Source organism: Fusarium poae, chromosome 4 (genome assembly GCF_019609905.1).
Source record: "Fusarium poae strain DAOMC 252244 chromosome 4, whole genome shotgun sequence".
Taxonomy (NCBI): domain Eukaryota; kingdom Fungi; phylum Ascomycota; class Sordariomycetes; order Hypocreales; family Nectriaceae; genus Fusarium; species Fusarium poae.
This window is the reverse complement of record NC_058402.1, coordinates 2,837,673-2,860,740: the sequence shown is the minus strand read 5'-3', so window position 1 is coordinate 2,860,740 and position 23,068 is coordinate 2,837,673. Positions and strand designations below refer to the sequence as shown.

Here is a 23,068-nt window from a genome sequence, read left to right as displayed (position 1 = left end):
TGGTTGCTAGCTGCCACTTCACTTTGGTCATTCCTGACCCATCATAGTGCTGAGTTGCTTTATGTGATGGTGGGCAATGAGGCAGACGGTGGATAAACGGTCGGCGGGGGAAAGGTGCGGCTGTAGAAACTTAAACCCAACCAGGGCCTGTCATTAAGCGCTATGAACGGAGCTTGTCAGGGTGCAGGGGACCCTTCCTTCCTAGGGCCCTTTCTGGGGACCCATGTTCATGATCATCCTAGCTTGGGCGTTTCTCGCCATTTCGACTGGCTGTCGACGTTGACATTGTTTGCTCCTGGAGGCTCACGAGGGAACTTGCCCAGTATGTAAAGGAGTATAGTATGAGCGGCCGTTCTGTCAAGGCGCCTACCTATTATGCCATGCAATGGTTGAATAGAGCATATCTGGTGCCTACCTACGTATGATGCAGATTGCAACAAGAATGGAGCCATGTCAATCAACAGCATACAGGGGATGCCCTTTTTTGTACATACAGCTCCCACCATATCGCCTCATATGGCATATTGGTTCTTCTGCAATGTGCGTCCCGCATACTTGCAAAGTGCATACATACATACGTCTTCACCCTGTCAGCAAGTATTGCCTAGCCCTGTCTGCACCTTACAAGGCGACGAGCTACAGAGCCAGCAAATCTCGGTTAGACGAGGCACGTATGTATTTTGGATCATTCCGTAGCTCCTCCACGTTCTCCGCGTGCAAGAGATTTCGATTTCTCAGTCATGGTCTTGATAGTTCATTTATGGTAGTTCTACGCAGTTTATTATGTCTTATCCCCGCTGTTAAAGTAACAACAAACTTCGAATTGTGAGATAAGAGGTAGAACTATTGAGGAATCCACAGCCTGGTTAGTCAACCCTGTGAGATTCCACTCCACCGAAATTGCCGGAATTCGCCTCAGTCTAGATAGATGTTATTGACGTGACAGCTCGGTACTGTATCTGTGTATTTCGTATTTCCCCACAGATCATCGGCTCATTAGACTGCTATCAGATTTATGTCCTGGAAGTGTAAACAAAGAGAACTATGCCTTGCGATACCCACAAGCAAGACCGATACCAATCTCTCATCTCCTCCGGCCTCGTCACAGCCTATCAATATCACTTAGTTAGATTCGCAGAACCATGGGCAGAGTCCAACAAGTCCTTTTGTGCGCACAGTGCATAGGATCCGACCTTTTGAGCTCGGAGACTCAAAAGATAGCCTCTCGTTGCCTGTCTCCGTACCTTGTTCGCATCACACGTCAAGTCCATGCCACTTTATAGAGGGGCTGTATTATGCTATTGGGTTCCGAGAACTCGGTACAGGCGCGAAACACCACACGTCCATTCGTCTAATGCGGCCAGGAATCCGGCCGCCCAATTGCATGAAAATCCGACACTACCACAATCCTGTCTGTCGCTGCATGAGGGAAATTTTGGGCAGAATTATCAGGCTGTTGTGGTTATCGTGCCCGTATGTCACCGTTTCTTCCCCGCCTCGCTTCTCACAAGCTGGGTTAAGGTTATGTTCGCCATCCAATTTGTCCACGACAGAAACAATGCCGGTGCCAACACGCACAATTTATCACCCATGTGATCAGCCGTCATGTTGGGCGTGAGCCCTGAGAGGCTGGGTCTGTTTAATATAGTCCAGCCACACGAATGCGCTTAAAGGCCACAAGAGTCGTAGGTAACGATTTGGCTTGAAACCATGATGTGATCAGCGTCAATCCTCCTCCCAAACTGCATACCAGATGGCTTACCGCCATTCTCGTAGTTGCGTTTAGTGAGAGATATCGTGGTGTCGGTCTATCAGGCTGTGGGTTGGTTTGGGCTACGGCATCATTTAACAATTAAGAACAAAGCTTAAGCAGTATCCGGATGCCGTACTAACGAAGCCCCTTTTATTTAACTATCTAGTCTATCTAGATGATCTGGCAAGAATCATCCCGTTGGCTTAAGACGGTTGCAAGATCGACTTGGAGTCGCTACCGGGTAGGTTCACAACCAATAATGACACCACTCAAACATTGATATTTTGTTTGCCAATACACTCTAGGGTATTCAAACTGAAGCATGTGTCTCTATCCATGATTGTCTTGTATATCTTCCAGCCCTTGATTTCACCGAAAAGTCACCTTACTGTCAGAATTCAAATCACTGACTGTGAACCCAGCAACATATTGCTTGGAGAATATCAATCACGAACAAAACACCGCTTATTCATTATGTTCTTCCTTCTCTTACCGTTGTTTCGTCATGATGAATAGCCCCTGATAACGAAATAGGACTTGGGGGAAACGCAACCGAAGCGTGCTTGCACTTGCTATATTCGACAATTTTGATTGAGCGGAAACTGGCACGTACGAAAATCAACGTAAAACAATTGAGACACGCGAGGACTTGGTTAGTATAACGAAACTAAGTAAAAGAGGAGAATGAGGGAGATAGCAAAGTTCAAGGAAATGAAAGCATTTCTGAGTATATGATGGAGACGATTGTAGACTATTTGCCAAAGCCATGATAAAGGTTCAGCCGTTGCCTGTTCACAAAGACTTCGACAAGAAAATTTCAAGACGCATTGTACTGTTTGCTCAATGTCACAAAACTTGGACATTAGGTTACTTCGACAGTTTGGAATTATTGTTAAACAGCCAGTGGCATCGGATGACGGGAATAGGCGAAAAAGAAGTAGTTTCTCAAGGAAAAAACCAACGAGTCGATCGCTGAGGGAGATGGCACCTTTAATATATACATCGTAACGGATGGGATTGCAATCTCAACTACCTAGTTCAGAAAACCCTCGAGAACAGAGGCTATTGCCTCTGTCCTTCATTTGGATAAGGCGCCAAATTGTCTTATAATTGTAACCTCATGATATATTTATCCAATCACGGATGGGAGACCACACACCCGCTATGTGAGTATACATATGCACCTGTTATCACAGTCACATCGCTGACTAGCGACGAGAGCATGTTACTAATTTGGGCAGTAACGCGAGACAGGAACTTGGAAAATGGCATCGAAACTAGTCGCGTCTGCGGCAATCTGAGCGCTTAATAACAAGCTAATGTCTAACCGAAGCGGCCAAGAGATCAATTCTCATGGTCGAAGCTGTGAACGGACCAGAAATGGTAGACAGAGATCGAATCGGTGTTGGGTTTGTAGCCATGAACCAACAGCAGCAAGAAAGATATTATAAGGGAAGTACAGTACCAGTTATCTGGGACGTGTCTTTCCCCTCCAAGATGATGGACTGATGATCTTCTTCTCCCTGACCGCGTATCTTGATCAAAATCTTATCTTCGCTAGTTCTTGCCCCGCCGTTCCTCAGAAACCGGACGATATTGACGTGTTTCCAAACATTCTCCAGCCAAGCACGATAGAGAAATGGTCTGGCCGCACAACGGGCCGGCGTCTGGGAAACTCTTCCGCGTGTCTTGATTTGATTAAGACACTGAATTTCAAGCCCCTCCCGGCCATCGGAAACCAGGAATCATTGAGCGTAGCCGCCCAGAGAGCATTCTACTAGCCCCTGATTGGTAGCTGCCAGGGACTCAACCAGCGAGATTCCCGAAGTGTGAGAGCCTATTGGCTGGTGTGTTGCATCCCTACAGCTGAAGTTTCTATTCTTGGATGACACACTCTTACACTCCTTTGGTGAATAGGCGACTATCTATCCTATGAAATAATAATCTAAAAAACTCAAAATGCATTTTCTCCGGAATAGGGAAGCTAAGGCGTGAGAACCATGCAAGTTTATGGATATTCTTGGAGATTGTCCATCTGCTTTTGATGTCTGTACTACTCCAACTCTTCTGATAAAACTGACATGACACCCGCCCGCTCTTAAACGCATACCCAGAACCAACGACGCATCTTTCGTCAAGATACTGAAACATATCTTCTTTGTTTCGATCTTCATATGAATAAGCAATATCTGTAATCGCAGTAGATTACACAGAAGTTGAGAGATCTGACTTGCAACGAATTGGCGCCTGTCATGCTTGGTTCTTCACATTGACCGATCCAAAACCTTTCTGGCGGCCCCGACATATTCATCTATCACCTCATCTACCATCCTAGAACCCGCCGAGCATGTGGAACCCTTCTGGGATTCTGAGCAGCCTGGCTCTTTCCCTGCCTCTCGTACTTGCTCTTCAAGTAACACCCGACTCGGAGTGCGCTGCTCTGTGTTCCGATGGCTCAAACACCACCCTTAGCGACGCCAGCCTCTCCAGAACGAACTCTTCGGATATCGTATGTGGCGACGATGAATATTCCAAAACAGGGAAAGGCATTAGATTCAAGAATTGCCTCAATTGTCTTCAGAAGAGTGAGGCTACGTGGGAGGAAGAGAGTGATGTGTTTTGGTTTCTGTGTAAGTTATACAGAAAAGCCGGAAGGTCATGAAACCCGCTAACACCATCATACCATAGACAATGTTCGTTATGCTTTCGATGTTTGTCTCTACTCTTACCCCGATGCAGTGGATTCAGGGACCACCAACTCTCCCTGCAACATCGAAACCTCCTGCGGGTCCCTTGAGGAAGCCCTGAAGACTTCCTTACTAAAGTCAAATGCCGACAACCAGCTCGACTATTGCACGGCAGAAGACTCTATCATCAATGGTCCAAGCTATAAGGAGTGTATTGGCTGCTTACAGTCAACGTCAGATCAAACCTACCTCGCCAATTGTAAGCCATTCTTTCTGCCATCTGGTAAGCGAGTTACTGACCTTATTGCAGTTTTGATAGCCCTGAAAGCCGGCTGCATACAGGAACCCGAGAAAGGTGACATCGTTGGCCTCAGCGGGACGATATTCGCTTCTTCACTGGTCAACATCACGGACCCAGACACCAACGAGACACTCCCAGGCGACGGCGGTGCTCCTGTTGGTTCCATGACTACCGGTACCATTGTGGGCATTGCGGTAGGATGTGGCCTTGGACTCGCTGGTATGGCTTGGCTTATTTGGATTTACTGTCGACGAAGCCGACCCCGTCGTGGAGCAGGCATCAAGATTGAGTCACCACCACCAGATACACCAATGAACCACCGCTCCATGCATGGCATACAAAAGTCGTCATATTTCAAAGACGATAATTACGGAAGGCGCCCACCCCCTGTTCACGATCCTTCTCGCGGTCATATCCGCAGTATGTCCAATGCGCAACATTACGATTCAGTCGAACGAGACATGGCGGGCACAAATTCGAATGTTAGCTACCACTACGCACCACACTCAAAGACCAATGGACCAAACGCGGCTCTTCCAACGCACCCAGCTTATATCCCAAGGGTAATGAGCAAACTTCCCGAGCCTCGGACCACCTCCCAGTCCCGTAAGACTTACGCACCCGATTCATATGCGCTACAGACATATCTGAATGCGACGGACGACTTTGGCATACATCTTGCACCTACACATGACGCCTCATCGAGCCGTACAGCTTCAAGCCGAACCCCGTCACCTGCTCGACAAGAAAAGGTCCCCGAGCCTCCAGCTGTTGCACCTCCTGCACCTGATCTTCATGCAGGCAGACCAAGATTGCCTTCGCTCTCGTTCCCCTCGCTGCACAAGCTCGTCATTCCCAAGAAGAACGCCCCTCCTCCCCCAGAGCTCAACCTGCAGTCAGCGACACCGATATCGGCATTAGGAAACGATCCTCGGCGAGAAATGAGAATTTCCAAACCCTTGGCTGTTCTGGATCCTCGATTTCAAGACAAGCCACTGGGCGGAGGTCCCGTTATGGCGAAGAACGTACCAGCTGCATTCAACGAAGATTACCTGCAGAGGCGAGAGGCGAACAAATCTCCAATGCTGAGCGGCAACAGTCGTGTTTATGGATGATAGATTATAGATGCTCTCGATACAGCAAGGATGGGAATTCATGTCTTATGTGATTAGGGTTCAAGCCTGGAGTTACTGGTTGGAATTGCAATATCCGAGCAAAATGCTCTCTAGATCGACGAATATGGTACATATGGCAAGGCGCAGGAGTCTATAGCGATAATCATTCTTCTATCTTATTGTACACATGCTGCAATTGACTAAGTGACTGTTGGCCACGAGCTTATTTCAGCCAAGTCGTTGACCTCGGCCACGAGTTCGCCACGAGTCTGGCAAGGGACCACCCTTATCCACACCACTACTGCTACCAGTAGACGCCGAGTTACCAGGTCGGATAGCGGTACCAAAACCACGGTTGAGAACTCTGGGAGTCCGTACGAGACGCTCAAGCCAGGAAGGGATTCTCAACAGCTGAGGGCCATTGCCGAATTCGGGCCAGAGGCGTGTGAGGAAGTCGTAGAGGTGAGCGGCAAACAAACCCTCAATCTCGACCAGGGCTGCGTTAGGTCCTACCATGAGGGCAGTGGCGACTATCATGCAGACCGGCAGAGTTTGAGCTGGGATGGTAAGGACGAGAAACTGCGCCTTTTGGCCTCGCTGATCCTGGGTCACGGTGTATGCCATAGCAAGAATGAGGCCGTTCAAGTACAGCATGCTGTTCAAGCCGGTAAGGTAGTCGATCATCTAGCGACGTCGTTAACCTCTGTACAGGCACAAGGCATCCGGGTACGTGTTTGGGATATAAAATGTTTTATTGCTATGATATAGAAATGTAGGGAGCTAAAAAACCACTTGAGTGAATTGGGAGTCACACAAGCCATCCATATAGACATCCCACCATGCCTGCACCACAGACCAGCCCTGATATGCGAATGATGGGCGGTCCGAAGTGCAAGGGTAATCTTCCTCATTTCCAGGAACCGTGATAGCTGAAGAGGCAAAGCACTATCCGGGCAGATATATGAGGGGGGTTTTGAAAGGGGCACATAGGAATGTTGCAAGGCACGGGTGTGTAGACAAAAGCTTACCAGAATTACTAAACAGACGAAGAGAATGTAAAAGACAAGATCGACCTTGCGCGGGAAACGAGCGTTTCCCATCTCCAGCTGATTGCAGTAGCGATACAGAAAGAACGAATTCATGAGCAAATTGATGGGGTGTAGCTCGACGAAGAAGGATGTTACGAGGCGCCAGATCTGTGGAGGGAACATCCACAGATATTTCGGATGATAAAGCACCGAGTAGACCGACACAATGTTAAGCTTGCAGGTGACGGATGTCATCACTAGAGCAGTAACAAGGTTCCTAAATGATAGTTAGCAACATGGACAAAGGAGCATGAAGGCGAAGAGTGACATACCGAGAGACAGCTGGGAGATCCCAGTAGGCGGTCATCACATTGTCCGCCATTTTGGGCAACTTTGCTCAATTGCGCGATGTAGAGTTAGTGGTAGCAATAAATTAGTAAATAAAACAGCCGAGTCAAGAACAGTTTTCTCTTCTCGTAATGAAGAAAAAGAAAACAAGCGAAAGCTTCAGCGGCGTTTTATGAGGAAGGAGAAGAAGCGCGGGACTTTGCGAAACCAGGCACCATTCTTGGTTATTGCATGCGTGTCATCTTCGTTCCCGGCGCTTGTTGGTCCATGGAAGAGAGTGGAAAGAGAGAAGGTGGTAGCTTGAGAGAAAAAAATTCATTAAATGAGCGAATCCGCTATAGCGGGGCACGAAGTCAGGGCCGATATTTCGCCGTGTCATCGCGGCTGTGAGTGTGGCTGTTGAGAGCTCGCGCCACATTTCGACCAATTTGATTGTGTCATGGAAGCGGAACTATGCGGCATGCGGCATTCGGCTTCTCTACAAGGCTCGCGGCCATATCGTCTGATGTTTTATGAGGATTTTCTCATCAATTCAATTATTCAATTCCTCAATTGATTCCTCAAACAGGCTGGTCTCAGGTCGCCCAAAACCCTGAGCTCATAAATTAAGTACTGAGCATAGAGCCTCACTCAATTCGTCCCGTCATCATGCGTTCCCACGATGCTATGCAAAGTGAGGAGGCCAACGATGCCGCCTGGGAAGCAGCCAGAGGAGGTGTCGCAGGTGCTGTCAAGTGGGGAATTGGTGCTGCGATACTCGGTGCTGCCGGATACGTCTGGTCGCCGCTATATCGATCCATGACGGTTCAATTCAAAGTGTAGGGTTAAATCCTAGAACGTCTTTGCCTTACACTAACCATTTCAAGGTATCTACAAATGTGTGGCATGGTTCCAGGAGCTATGATTGAGGCGGACTCACGACTGAGAGCATATGAGCAACGGGTAAGAATGCAGAGGAGGTTAATGGGTGACAGGGCCAAGTGGCAACGATACGAGGAGGAATACATCAAAGGCGACGGCAAATAATGACTATGTTGGGAAACAAAGTCAGGAAGCTATGAATATTTCACTGAAAAGTTTGACTATAACTGCTGGGGGTACAACGGCGTACATATTTCACATGAATGATGACCATTGAGTCGTCGATGTAAAATCACATTTTTACCATATCTTCCCTTATCTGCTCAGACAATACCAACTCCAACGCCTGCCATGCACTTGTCCTTAGATCTTACACCCTAAAGCGTTTGGGATCCATATTGATCTTGCATAAGCGAACAACACACCCACTGAGCTGAAGCAGTGTCTGCACACCTTCAAGGACCTTCATATGCGTGAAGCCGATCTCCTTGATAAACTCTAGCTTCGAATGTTCACTCAGTGTGGGGATTGTCTTTGTCACCTTGAACATAGTGCTAATAATATCGTGGCTCGAATAACCCAAATCCCAGAGCTCTCGAAGCGTGTCAAGTGCGGAGTCAACGTTGCCCTCATAGCAAGCCTTCAGCATTGCCTGCACCTTGATTGGATGAGGTGAGTCGACAACCTTGAAGACATTGGTATCTGACACGAAACCGAAACCGGCATATGTAGACTGAAGGTTGTTGATGGCCTGTCGCATGTCTCCCTCGGCACTGAAGACCAGTGCCGCCAAACCTTGTTCACTGAAATCGACATTTTCTGCATTCATGATTTGCTTTAGTCGTTTTATAATCTGAACGTCTGTCAACTTGGCATATCGTAGGATGGCGCATCGTGATTGTAGGGGTTCGATAATCTTGTTGGACTGGTTGCAGGCAAATGCGAATCGTGTCGTATTGGAGTAAATTTCCATAGTTCGTCGAAGGGCTTGCTGAGCACCCGAAGTCATGCTGTCGGCTTCATCGAGAATGACAAGTTTATGGCGACCTGCAGGTAGAGTGACCTTCTTTTGTGCAAAGGCCTTGATTCGGTTTCGGACAACGTCGATACCTGGTTGGTTATGTTAGTCGGTTGACCGATCATGCAAGGGGAATTATGCGCACCTCGCTCGTCACTGGCATTGAGTTCCAGGACCGCCTCCTTGTATGAATCACCCAAGAGCTGCCGGGCCAGACATAGAACACTAGTGGTCTTTCCGATACCTGGCATACCCGAGATGATAACATGAGGCATGTTTCCTTCTCTGGCGATAATCTTTAGTCGCTCGACCGTTTCTGTGTTGCCGACAACATCATCGAGAAAGACTGGTCGGTACTTTTCCACCCTAGCAACCAGCAGTGAGCGATAGTATTAACAGGATGAAGAGAACAAGCATACCATGGGAGCTCATAATTTGGGGCACCGTTAGTGGAAGCGGCGAGAGCTGCTTTTGTGACTGAGTTTGATGACTCGCCACGTTCTTCAGGTTTTTGGGGAGGCATTTTGGGTGGGATGTGGTATGGTGTTGGTGATGAAGCTGAAGCCTTAGAGTCCTTTACCAATCTATGAATGTCAATCACTTTACGCGACTAAGAGAAATGAGACGCGTCGAGCAGCAGCAGGAAAGTTGGTCCGTGCGTGTGTACCTGTGGAAGGAATCAGGAGCCCCACTCCTGCCACCGCTTTCCATCCTTCAATGGCAAAATCTTGTCAGTGCGATAACTTTTTTGAGTCTACCAAAGAGCATAGATACCCTCCAATACCTCAAAGATACCCCTTCAACCCACGAATCCTCGACAACCCGCGACAGAAGTATCGTCAGAAATCCGCAAAAAAATCTTGCGACTCGAATTTTAAAAACTCACCAAGGAACTGTCAGCCATGGGTGTCCAGAAAAAGACTCGCAAATTCGCAGAGGTGCGTCTTATCGATAAGCGGCGCAAAAGTTGACCAAATTTCAACATGCTAACTATGAAGGACAGGTCAAGCGAGTTATCGGTCGTCGCGATGCCAGGCTGAAGGAGAACAAGCTCAAGGCTGAGTTGGCCCAGAAGGAGAAGGAAAAGAAGACTATCAATGGCGAGGTTATCCGAGAAGCTCCCCAAATGCCCAGCAACATGTTCTTCCAGCACAACACAGCTCTCGTCCCGCCGTACAGCGTTCTCGTCGATACCAACTTCCTCAGTCACTCAGTCCAGCGAAAGCTCTCTCTTCTCGACTCCATGATGGATTGTCTCTATGCAAAATGTAACCCTATCATCACATCGTGTGTCATGGCTGGTAGGTTATTGTTCTTCAACCGTCTTGAAACGTTACTGACATGAATCCGACAGAGTTGGAAAAGCTTGGACCCAAGTACCGGCTGGCATTGAGGGTTGCGCGAGACGAGCGATGGACACGACTTGAGTGCGACCACAAGGGTGTGTACGCTGATGACTGCTTGGTAGACCGAGTGCAGAAGGACAGAATTTACATTGTGGGCACAAACGATAAGGCGCTCAAGCAACGGCTACGCAAGATTCCTGGTGTGCCTATCATGAGTGTGGCACGTGCCAAGTACGTGATAGAAAGGCTGCCAGGTGCACCAGACTCATAGAGGAGTTTCTTTTTTTTGCTATTTGGGAATGGAAAATTGCATTTACGAGTTACGATGCGTTACATGGGCAGTTCCTGTTGATATCTTATCTTATTATATGACTTGACTTTGTTGTCTGGTTATAGGGTAGATTACAGCCGTGGTTGAAGGAGTTAATCAAGCATCAAGAATCTAACCATACAATTGAGAATGACCGTTGATCTTACTGTGGTAACACTCTAGTGTTTTCCTCGACTAGTTTTCTTCTGTATAGTGAAATCTGCTAATCGACTACCCCGGTACCTATATGTATAAGTGGTCACAGGTTCCTTCAATAGCGTGTGATTGGGTGATTATCACAATCACACAACCCATGAGTTCCGTCTTACATTTAGGCACACAGTTGTCGCATACAATACGAATTCAACAAGCAAAATGCAAGCACAGTGAAAAATATACTCTTACTTGTACCACTCTTTCCAAAAGAAAAAGAACACCATTACAATACAGGATATCATCAACTATGGAGCTGGACCTCAGTCCAAACGATAACGAACAGTCATCAACATCTGAAGCTCGTCAAAAACGCTCTCGCATCCTACTTTCGTGCGCGCCCTGTCGAAACTCAAAGCTTAAATGCGATAGAGAGCAACCATGTAGCCAATGCGACAAAAAGGGTCGCGCTTCGCAGTGCACTTATGCTCCCAAGCCTGAGAAAAAGCGGCCAGCTAAGGGCATGTCAGCGAGGCTAAAGCGGCTTGAAGGTATGGTACGGGAGATGATGGACTCCGAAAACTCAGTCCAAACAGCAGGATCGAGTTTAGTAAACAGCTCTAGAGTTACCAATGGAGCTACCGGTCCGGAGGTGCAAGGCCAAGTGGTGAGAGGCGACAAAACAACAACGTATGTTGGAGCAACACATTGCATGGCCATGCTGGAAGATGTGAGTATTTGTTAGTGCTTGCTACATCTAGAGCTCTTACTGAAAATGTTTCAGATTGAAGACCTGAAGAGTTATTTTGACCAGCCTGATGATACGGAGGAAGATCAAATTTTGGCAGATGAGATCGACCCCACGGAACTCATGTTGAATACCAGAGCTGGTCCAAGAAATCGAGAGAAGTTGTTGGGTCGTCTACCGGACCGCAAGGTAGCAGATAGACTCATCTCACGCTATTTTGCCTCAATGAGTCCTTCGCAACGTAAATGTCTTCTATTAGATGCCTACAATGCAAGTACTAACAGGCAATAGATATTGTCCATCGGCCGACTTTCACCAGACAGTATGCAAAATTCTGGCAAGACCCCGAGGAAACCTCGTTGCACTGGATAGCTCAGTTGTTCATGATGCTCAGTCTCGGAGTCTTCTTTAACAAATTCATCAACTCAACTGAACTCGAGGGCGACTCTCCCCTCCCAGCTCTCGACAGAATTCGCCACTACAAAGCCTGCGCAGGATGGGCTCTGGTCTGGGGTAAATACACACAGCCTTCATCAGCAACTCTACCTGCTTTCTTGTTGTATGTCGAGTCGCACTTCTTATTCAACCGTGCAGCCCAGATGAATTGCTACGTGCTCTCCGGTGTGTGTATACGCTTGATGCTCAAGATGGGCCTTCATAGAGATCCAAGCAAACTGGCCAACATTTCGCCCTTTGAAGGTGAGATGAGACGGCGCATGTGGAACATGGCTATTCAAGTTGAATTTCTGGTATCCTTCCACATGGGCCTTCCTAGTATGCTACAGGGAATCGAAACGGACACTACAGTACCACGAAACTTGCAGGATGAAGATTTTGATGAAAGCTCAACAGAGTTACCTTCCAGCCGACCTTCGACAGATTGGACGTCTATGACATATCCTATCCACAAAACACAGATTCTACGAGTCTTTGGACAAATAGCACGGCAAGCTCATGCCTTGACGCCGCCAAGCTACGCCGAAGTCATGAAACTTGACGATTTACTGCAGAACACCTGGCAAAACGTTCCCGCTTTCATGATGGTGCGTCCGCTTGATGAGTGCGTAGGAGATCCGCCAGTGTTACTCATTCAAAGATTCGGGCTGACTGCCCTCTACAACAAATGTCGCTGTGTCTTGCACCGACGATATCTCGCAGAAGCAATCCCACAACGAGAACATGACTACTCACGTAGGCAATGTCTGGAAGGAGCTTTATCGTTGCTGAACTATCAACATATTATCTGGGAAGCTTCTAAACCGGGTCATGTTCTGAGCCATCACGCTTGGTTTGTCTCATCCCTCTCAGTCCATGATTTTTTGCTGGCTGCTATGGTAATCTATCTTGTGGCCAAGAACGAAAACTGTTCAGAATTCGGAGGCAACTACGCAGCGTCTACGAAGGATGAACTTATCGACATGATAAAGCGATCTCATCTCATCTGGTCCGATGTCTCACAAGACGTGTCCGAGGTCAAAAAGACAGCAGACACACTTGCGACAATGTTGACTAAGCTCGGAGTTCCAGTTAGTCAATCGACAAACACTTATGAACAAACTATGTCTATTATCAGCATCGAGAACGAATCCTCGTCACTGGGTGCTCCCTCGGTAGACCCCAGCACCATGGGCTCGACCGGAGCGGACCCGGGACTTTTATCATCTCTGGGCCTGAGTAGGACTTTTTACACGGAGGTGACAAATAATCCACATGCTGACATCAATCCAGACACCTCGACTGGATCTGCATCAGAACAGACACCCCTGAATCTGGGTCTCACAGGAGATGCAGGAACTAGCATGAGTTTTCCGAATATGGGGACGGAGGGGCTCGACTTCGATCCGGCTTGGATGGATACTGCAGCTAGCAACATGGATTGGGTAAGTTGCCGTGTCCAGGAGGTGACATGAGAGTTGAGGCTCAAACTAACGGCAAGACAGCGCTATCTGGACATATCACTTGCTCATAGTCACGATGCTGGACGGAACGAGGATACCGGACAGACATGGATAGAGAGGGCGCCGCCTTTGGAGGAGATGGACATCATGGGACCAGGAAATTGGATACCCAGCCACCCCGGATCCAGCTGATGTTACTAGGAGGCGGTTTGTAGATAGAGGCGTGGATCTTACTCAAGTCAATTATGTTCTACTATGAAACTAAAGATACGACTAGGGAAGACTATAATAGCCTCCGTTAAATGTTGGGGAAGGATCCCATGCAAGATAATGATACTGGCAGGTTAAGACAAGCCGTTCTCGGGAGGGGAATGTCACCGCCTCCTCTATGAGTAAGAGTAAGGGTGGTGTGGCTCTCATGAAGTTACTAAGTTAAGATTCCTACCTACCTACCTAGGTACATGTTATGCAACAACACACGGCCAAACAAAACTTCCCGAGCTAGGCCCGTTATCTGGGGAAAAAGGAGATCCGGGGAACTAGTTCGTTAATCCCCGCAGAACGCTCAGATATTGATGAAGCTCCTCTTCTACTATCAGCATGCCCAGCTATTGTGAGCCGAGGCGTTGTTGAGGGGTTAATAAGCATTCATACATGGTCGCCCGAAAACCTACAAGATTGCCACGTACGTTGGCCAAATCTGGCGCCGATAAGAGAAGAACCAACAGCATCTAATCTGTAGGATTCATCACCAAGATTGCGAAATAACTGACGTGCTTCTGTTGGGCATGATAAGAGTTTCTGTACACCACACAACACGCTGCCAAACTCAGCTTAGTGGGTAACGGACAAATTGGCTTTGAATTTGATAGTACAAAAATAAACAGCTTAAGACACTCGATCTGAGTAGCATAAACTGACCTACTAATTTTGTCTCTCATCCTAACAGTGACCAAGGCCAACCCAGGCATTGTCTGCTTGCAGGGATTTATGACGTCGATCCGGGGAATTGGGTGAGAATATTAGTGGACTCAGCCTCCGCGGAGATGTTAATTCCAGGTGCGGCGTCGGAATGCCATCGGCTTATTCTGGGTGCACAGCATAAAAGCTTGCATAACACCAATGCTATCAGCGCGGAACACTACCCGATGTATCCTTGAATGATGAAGCAAACAAATACAGACAGCCATCATATGATTTTATTTTCCCGTGTACATAATTTCCTTTTTCAAGGGGCAACGTCTATCCAAAAGGACTTGTGACCGATTGCATTTGATAGACCGCCAAATTGGAATTTGAAGCTTCTAGAACATTGTCATGGTTCCAGAGCTGGCCAATCACTCGGTGTAGGGAACAGGTGACGGGGTAGAACAAGTTCTGAACCGATTACTACCGTGTAATCCTTGAACGACACTCCCGCATGTAAGTCGGATGCGTCAACATGACTTCAAAGTTGTACACAACCATATCAATCATTACTGTAGAGTTAGGGCTATGGCGAATTAATTTTTCTTGATTTCATAACAAGCAAAATCTCTCATGATGGATTCTGTGACAACACTTATATTCAATCCGGTAAAAATATCCGAAGGGATTGTGTAAGAAAATGTGCTCCTACCGCATGTCAAATATCAACTGCAGCGCCTACTACACACAAGATTAGCGGTCCGATAGTGGAAGCTCATCCACCAACTTGGATTGCTTAAAACATCTGTGTAATTGTCCACAGGCAGGCAGGACACTCCGAACTGTCGGGTTGCTTCGCTTCATCCGCTTTGTTTTCAAGTCTGGTGACCAAACGGCAAGGTAATGGCTCCATATTCATGGCCATCCCACGACAACGTCGTTATCAGTATGTGTATCAGTTGCACGAGCAAATGGGCAGCCTTAAAGACTTGGACGTGTTGTCAAGTCGATGAGAAATGGATTCGGGGTAAAAATTTTTGACTGGAGAGTCGGCCGTTATTTTTACCTAATTTGAACGCTATTTCGGCACTTCTTTGACCTCGCCTCCACCCTATCGTGGGCAACTTGTCCAGGGTCGACTGCCACGAAAATCTCGCCGCCGGCCGGTTGGGACTGGCCTCGTCTCCAGCTGGAAGGATACACTGTACATACCAAGACCTAGGCCCGGACCTGGACCTGGACCCAGGCTCAAGGCTAGCACCGGAAGCGTGTGTTCCTGGTTGTAGGTCAGGTCGGATCACTCCCGCGACGCGATGATCCCTTCGTGTCTCGTTCGTAGAGTCGAATTCGATGATCTCTTAGTGTCGGTACGTTATTCTTTTGCTGGTTCGCACGACCGTAGCGATAGTGACCGGCACCTGCTAAGACTGGTCAATAATTGAATAAGGTTGGTCACGGGCAGAGCCTCAGGGATTGGTAGTCTTGGCAAATCTTAAGGTTTTTTGTTGTAGTTTTAGTGGTTGAGTTGAGTTGAGTTGAGGATGATGGTGGTGGGATCAAGTTGGAGTTTGGAACAACGAGGAGGAGATTCAACATGTAAATAATTGATTAGATAGTAGGCAGGTACGAATACCTAGGTATCTATAATCTCGAAAAACAACCAACTTCCATTTACGGGTCTTGATTGGATTGTCAACCTAGCACTTGCGTTGCCTTGCCTTATCAGAGTTTAGGATTGCGAGAGATAGTAGAATAGGCGTTATCGTCGATAACAGTTTATCAATCCTCAGTCATGAACTTGAGTTTCCTTCTCCCTAGCCAACTGATGCTTCCGTTATATTACACCTAATCTCGGAAAGCAATGCGCACCCACAAGTCATGTCAAGACAAGTGAGGCGATATAGACATGAGACATGATATGAGACATCGGCTTCCCCACCCGAGAGTTCTCATGATTATGGATTACGGATGATGAAGCGATACGTAGCATCGCGTCATTTGTACCAATCGTGGGGGAATGGGAATCGCTACGCCGCAAGGTCAAAAGGGTCAATAGGTTTCTCTCAACTTACTACCCTTTTTGATAACCATAGGGGTTGTTTTAGTAAAAAAAAAACAGGTGCTAGGTTGATAGAACGGACCAGCCGTGGTCTTGTGATGGAATACAAAAGTGAGCTAGCTGTTAGGCTATAGTAGATAGACAGGGTCCAAAAGGAGAAACAAAATTGCACCTGAATACCGGTACTCTATCTATCCAGCTTAAATATGCCGGTGGGATATAATTGTTTGATGCAATCGAGTAAAAGCTATGTAATGAGAATGGGTCGGCGTCTATTGACGAATAGGAAGAGACCGGATCCCCGTCCTTTGTTCTCTTGTCCTTCTTTGTATGTATGTATAGTACATACTTGCTGTAATAATGTGACATTAATGACATGGGTGGCATGGAATGGTTGGTGATTTGATTGTCTTTGGATGTCAACACCCTCTCATGAGGGTGAATGTCAATCTGACACTGGCAAGTTGACGACAACAAAAGCTGTACATAGTATGCAAGACCTGCCAAGATGTTACCCAGATCGGCCGCTCACGAGTCGAGTCCCCTACTCCTTTTCCTGTCCTGACATGCAGGGAAATATTAACGTTGACCTCATGGCTGAAGGAGGCGCGCTAAATAAGCTTCCTTGTCAGTTGACCCCGAGACAACGACAAGACAAGACCTTCAGACAAAATTCTAAGCGATAAGAGATCGCCGATTCAGAGACAAGCTTGAAGTTACCGCCTGAGTCTGATTGGCCACCCCCGGACTTTTTTTTTCTTCACTTTCTCCAAATCTTGGTCGAATTTGGTCTGAGAATGAAAGAGGGTCTTTTTTCCCCTTCTCGATTTTTTTCAACGACTAAAGAGTGGGAAAAGCGTTCCCCAATCAGAGATACCAAATTGAGGCCTTCAACAAAATTGCCGGATAAGCAAATAAGATGCTAGGGCCCAATTGTGTAGGTTGCCTCTACTTCGCCGTCTACTAACGATATCGAGAAGGCAGATCAGGCTTTTTGGTGTGCCAAACTGTACTGTTTGTGTACTGTAAGCCAATGTTGATAGCGATAACTACTAACCAAGGTACGGATACAGACAATTCTTGGAAGCGGCTCATTCACCACGAGCAATCAATTTTTGCCCCGATTGGCCCAAGCTTTCACCCAAGACCGATCTTCTAGCACTATCCTTATCCACTTTGACGGCTCCAGAAGCTTTTTTTCCAGCCCGGTTTTGAATTTTTCTCTTTCCTTCTCTCTGTCCCTGTGGTGCTACTGGATTTGTATTGGTCCGGGCTATCGTATTGGGTGGTGAGTTAACGTAACGCTTCATGATTTCCCGGGAATCACTATTCCCATTGTCTCTACAGAGTACCACGAGGGTAAGGTGACTTGTACTTGTCAACGGGAATGCAGCCCAGGTGCAGGGGCGTATGTGATAGAGCCATTGATGACATGGCCGTTGAAGAGACAACACAGCACAGCACAGCACAGCACAGCACAGCGCAACAACACTTTTTTCTTTATCTTTCCCTTTCGTATCTTGTCTCATCTTGGAGAGGACGATCCCTTTTCCCAACCTTGAAATAACGGTCAAGAGTGTAGAACTGTTTCATCCGGAAGGGTACAGTACATGGTGGAAGTACTGATAAGAGCAGAAACACGGAGTGGTTCCGTCTGAGTTAGCCTGTAGGGAAACAAGACAGGTGACTCGTTGACCAAAAGCCTGATGGACAAAAAAGGCAACTGTTAATGTATCCCTTGTATCAGACGATACATCTGTTTTGGCTAGAGCTGCCGCACAATCATACCATCAACAAAGGTACCAGAGGCGTGTCGCGGTACTTATGTAGTGTCGTTGAATTAAACATGGCTTTTCCTTTGACTGACTGCCAATTCTCTTATCAGTCGGTCGAGTCGGTCTTCCATGCCGGTCCCTAGTCACCAGTCGCAGCAATGGCCACTTTAGTTTCCCATTGTGACCAAGTATCCATTTGTTGTTATCTCCCCTTTCCCTTCTCCGGCTTCCCCTCATTCTCACGATCTTTTTTTGATCTGGCCAGGCCAGGCTGGGCCAAGCAAGCGAATACTGCCAGCCATTCCCCGGTTTCCACCCGCAATCTTCTGCCATGTTCCCCATTTCCCCATTCTTTCCATCGTGTTCTACTGCACTTCTGCAAGCAAAGTAAATCTTCAGCCCTGGATAGACTGTCAGTGAAAGATCCGAGGGCCGTGTCATTGGATATCACAGGCGTGTCTTATCGAATCAGGAACTCTGATGTAATTGATAACGAATTGAACCGTGCCTTTTGATTGGTTGCCTTATCCAGTTTGGGCCGAGTCACACACAGACTATTAATCGTAGCAGGTAGGTACGGATGGAGTGCTTTTGCTTCTGCGCCTGCTGCGTCAGGCCCGAACTAAACAGCGGGCACGAGCAAGGACCAAAGAAGATCTTTTCATACCTTAGTAGGTAGTAGTCTACTACTATACGGGCACCTATGGAAAGAAGGAAATCAGCCCAGACCCCTCATTTCCAAGATTGTTCTTGCTCAAATTTGCTGTCCGTCTGGAGCTACTTGCAGCTCTTTCTCTTGGCATCTTGTCCCTCTACGCTCAAATTGGACTTGAACCTCTTTGGGCTTCATCGACGCCATCACATTTGGCCCCAGATCGAACCCACGAGGACCCTCGTTTGTGTGCGCATTACAGCGAGTGATCTCCACTACTGGCAGTCGGTTTCAAGGACTCGGCGCTATCTCTACACCACCCCGTCTTTGGCACACCCCTCCCCGCTATCAAAGCCTGTACCGCACGCCATAAACCGACACCACCCTTATTACCATCCCATCCTATCCGTACCTTGTCTTGCCTTGGATACATTACCTTACAAAGGTATAGATTCTTCTTCTTTTGTACGGCTGCTACACACCGACCGACTTCAACTGCAACTACAACCTATCTTATACTTGCACAGAGCCTAGCTCTTTCCAACCAATTCTGCTCTATTCGTGAACTGTTCTTACACGAGATCGACCTGACCTTGACCGGTGCTACGGATCCCCCTACATTACATTACAGCTGCAAGTCGACCTTTTCTCTCATCATCAGCTCGTCTTAACTCTCCTCTACTACTCGTTCATCTGGATTGTCAGTGCTTCGAACATCCATTCTCTCCTGCTGCATCGTATGTACAGGAAGGACCCTTGAAATCAATCAGCGCTAGGACTTTTCGAAAACGAGACCAAAAGCTCGTCAATTCTCCAAATCCACCTTCACCCACAATCGCACATTGCATTGGCTTGGGGCCAGGGCTGGGCTGGCTTGCCTGTTTGATCGGACTGGATTCAATTCTCATTACCCTTACCTTACCTATTTAAATCCACCCAGGAACTGGGGCGCGTACGCTGAGCGCAAGTCAAGTCAAGACAAGCCTGGCGCAACGCCGCGACGGAGCATCGTGACCTCTTTTTCTTTTCTTTTACTGGGGTTTGCTCACAACTAGTCGAGATTCTGTCTTGACTGAAATTCTCTATATTTTCCTCCCCCTCTTTCTCTTCTTGGTTGACTTTCTCACGATCTTCCTCTTTCTTCCCCCCCTCCTCCCTCTCGACCTTTCAGACAGACCAACAGCCCTGTCTGTCTGCATCGGTTGCCCTCTGGCTGATCCACCACCATACATTGAGTTTTACGTACAGATTGTCTGTACTGTTACCTTTGTCCGCCTGCACCTAAACCGTTTCCTTGGTGGTCGTATCTGTTTTGCCTCCCCTAAACCGGCATACTGAGCACCGTACCGGCTTTGACTTTGCTCTGACCCGTCCCGGCTAATAAAGGCCCTTCTGCCATCTCCGCTCCGTCTCCGGTGGCTGCTCCCTCCCGATCGCGAAAGTGATCTTTTCTTTTCCACAACACACACAGAGCGCGAAGCACTGCAATAGCATGCCCGCTCAACTAAACGGGTCCATGACCGCCAGCATTCCCATTCGAATACCGGGCGACCAGACTCAGCCTCAACATCAGCCCCAGACGGGTGTCTTCTACAAACAGCACAAGCATTCGAGATCATCCTACTCCGATTCTTCTCCGCTCGCGAATTCCAGAAACAACTCCTTAACTTTTCGTCCTTATAAGAGGCTCATGTCAAACCCCGACAAGACCATCGCTGTCATAAATGCCAGCGGGCGACAGGCTGCGTCTTTCATTCGCGTCGCCACCGCTGTTGGTTACCATGTTCGCGCTCAGTTGAGAAATCTGGATGGCGTGATCGCTTCTGAAGTCTCCGAGAACCCCAACGTGACCGTTCTTGTTGGCGAACTGTACACGAGGCATCAGCCCTCTGAGGCAAACCGCGATGTCACCAAGCATGGCCCTCTCACTGGTGTCGGAGTCAACTACGACCTGATCGCTAATCTTTTCCGCGGAGCTCAACTCGCCTTCATCAACACCACTTTTTACGGCGACGAGATTGCCATTGGAAAAGCCCTTGCCGATGCCGCCAAGCGAGCCGGAATCCAGCACTATGTCTACTCATCAATGCCCGACCATGCTGCTTATGATACTAAATGGCCCTCGCTGCCCCTTTGGGCCGCCAAGCATGAAGTTGAGCAGTATGTGCGCAAATTGAGAATGCCTGCCACCTTTGTTTATACCGGCATTTACAATAACAACTTCACCTCTCTTCAATACCCCCTCTTCTGCATGGAGTTACAGAAGGACGGCTCCTTCAGATGGCAAGCACCTTTCCACCCTGATGCCAAGCTGCCTTGGCTAGATGCCGAGCACGACGTCGGTCCTGCAGTTCTCCAAATTTTCAAAGACGGCCCTGCCAAGTGGAATGGAGAGCGTATCGCACTTGCATACGAGTACCTGACCCCAAAGGAGGTGTGCCGCCTTTTCTCCAAGGGAGTTGGTCGCCCTGTGCGCTATGTTCATGGACCCATCGAGGTGAAGGTCCGCATCCCAGAAGGCTATCGGGAGCAGCTCGTGGCTCTTGAGCAACTCTACGACCCCAATCGAAGGGATCCTAGAAAGCAACCGCCTTACTTTGGAGATCCAAAGGTTGAAATTAGCTGTCCAAGCGAAGCTCTGGAACTATGGGAGGGTCCCCGAGGCATCGAAGAGTACGCCAGAGAGATGTTTCCCATAGAAGAGGAAGCCAACGGCCTGACATGGATGCTGGAAGATGATTCCAGCGACGACGAGGAGGTGCAACACGCAGCACACTCGGTCGAGCAACTGAGGATCCACGAAGGCGATGACGACGACGACAACAGCGACGATGAAAATGATGACGGTCTTGTGATAAAAGGCCGTAAGCGCGACGAGGAGGAGTGGTTAGCATGATGAGGCAGCCCGATATTTGAAGGCCTATGGCGTCCCGGAATTTTTTTGATGGAAAAGTACGACACGAAAAAGAAAGTGAGGAAGGCTGTTCAAAAAGAAGAACAGAAGAAAATGGGAAGAATCTGTAGTCAAATCTATAAGCCCCAGTGAATCCTGCGGCTGATCGTGGAGTTGGACCTGGTGGGCATTGCATTTCGGCGGGAGTTGTGCTTTAATCGGTTGTTGGTCCAACAGTAGTTGCGAATTATCAAGAGGCGTTCCTCAGGGGTGGGCTTAAGACCTGAATGATTGTATCACGACTTGGTCATTGGATGACTTGAAAAATTAACGAATTACCATCCGTCTTTTCTTGCTTTTTGTGTGATGTGATGCGGTGTCTCTTCTGTTTTTGTATATATAGTCAACACTTGTCGTTGCTGCATATATGTTCTCTCTGTCCTATACTTGATTGTCTCGTCGAGAATCTTTGACAAGAGTAAATGAACCTTTTGATCAAGGGGTAGAAAACATACCTTGGGTATACACCCATGCCGGCTTGTTGTTTGTGTTGTTCATGTCGATGAACATTTCTCAGAATCTATCATTGATTGCCTGAACAGTGTGTGTTTCATTCAGTATCCGGATTTACGGATACTGATAGAAGTGGTAGAAAATGGATAATAATATGAGTCGGAGGGAAAAGTTTGACAGGTTTCTAGCTTGTTCTTATACTAGATAGAATAGTAACCAGTTGAACAATGTGTCAATCAACACCACCACGTCATGGATAAGACTGCCACGTCTACCTGCCCCTTACATCGAATACATGCAGTGTAATATTGCAACTGGATTGTTATAGCCAGGTTAAACTGTGATGTATCATGTCAATAGACTTGACTGCCCCCCGCGTGCCCGCCCTCCATGTTCTTGATCATGGTTCCCATGTTCATATGCGTGGGGGAGTTGAAGGCAAACTCTATGGATCATTTTCACTACGATTGTCCTCATACTAATTACGTGCATTCGAATAGAGCCTGAACAGCATGGAACATGATAGATATAAATCTCGTAACATCAACAACAAATTGATCAACTATGATCTCAGAGTGATCGACTTGCCAAGTACCTCTCCCTGGTCAAGTTAAACGCCGCTGCGTGGGGAAATCTGGGGTGACAAGGGGCAAGAAATCTCCGTTATCTGAGTAGCAGTTGAAAGAGAGTAGTGGTCAAAGTCA

General features: G+C 47.7%; 6 protein-coding genes across 6 annotated transcripts; 4 read left to right on the top strand and 2 right to left on the bottom strand.

Annotated features, from left to right (window-relative positions):
- Positions 1-4,100: 4,100 nt before the first annotated feature.
- Positions 4,101-5,856, top strand: FPOAC1_010978 (uncharacterized protein; the record flags this gene model as incomplete). The annotated part of the gene is made up of 3 exons (XM_044855365.1): positions 4,101-4,383; positions 4,442-4,699; positions 4,751-5,856. The coding sequence occupies 3 exons, from the start codon at positions 4,101-4,103 to the stop codon at positions 5,854-5,856; spliced, it is 1,647 nt and encodes a 548-aa protein (XP_044702678.1).
- A 228-nt stretch (positions 5,857-6,084) lies between these two features.
- FPOAC1_010977 (uncharacterized protein) lies at positions 6,085-7,266 on the bottom strand (the record flags this gene model as incomplete). The annotated part of the gene is made up of 3 exons (XM_044855364.1): positions 6,085-6,540; positions 6,885-7,161; positions 7,217-7,266. The coding sequence occupies 3 exons, from the start codon at positions 7,264-7,266 to the stop codon at positions 6,085-6,087; spliced, it is 783 nt and encodes a 260-aa protein (XP_044702677.1).
- Positions 7,267-7,880: 614 nt separating this feature from the next.
- Positions 7,881-8,258, top strand: FPOAC1_010976 (uncharacterized protein; the record flags this gene model as incomplete). The annotated part of the gene is made up of 2 exons (XM_044855363.1): positions 7,881-8,050; positions 8,099-8,258. The coding sequence occupies 2 exons, from the start codon at positions 7,881-7,883 to the stop codon at positions 8,256-8,258; spliced, it is 330 nt and encodes a 109-aa protein (XP_044702676.1).
- Positions 8,259-8,463: 205 nt separating this feature from the next.
- RFC4 (replication factor C subunit 4) lies at positions 8,464-9,634 on the bottom strand (the record flags this gene model as incomplete). The annotated part of the gene is made up of 3 exons (XM_044855362.1): positions 8,464-9,203; positions 9,257-9,477; positions 9,531-9,634. 3 exons carry the CDS (start codon positions 9,632-9,634, stop codon positions 8,464-8,466), a joined length of 1,065 nt encoding a protein of 354 aa, XP_044702675.1.
- A 379-nt stretch (positions 9,635-10,013) lies between these two features.
- On the top strand, positions 10,014-13,758 carry FPOAC1_010974 (uncharacterized protein; the record flags this gene model as incomplete). Its single annotated transcript, XM_044855361.1, has 8 exons — positions 10,014-10,049; positions 10,115-10,412; positions 10,466-10,688; positions 11,353-11,650; positions 11,705-11,909; positions 11,960-13,342; positions 13,397-13,548; positions 13,609-13,758. 8 exons carry the CDS (start codon positions 10,014-10,016, stop codon positions 13,756-13,758), a joined length of 2,745 nt encoding a protein of 914 aa, XP_044702674.1.
- Positions 13,759-20,450: 6,692 nt separating this feature from the next.
- FPOAC1_010973 (uncharacterized protein) lies at positions 20,451-21,854 on the top strand (the record flags this gene model as incomplete). The annotated part of the gene is made up of 1 exon (XM_044855360.1): positions 20,451-21,854. The coding sequence occupies one exon, from the start codon at positions 20,451-20,453 to the stop codon at positions 21,852-21,854; it is 1,404 nt and encodes a 467-aa protein (XP_044702673.1).
- Between the last annotated feature and the right edge of the window lie 1,214 nt (positions 21,855-23,068).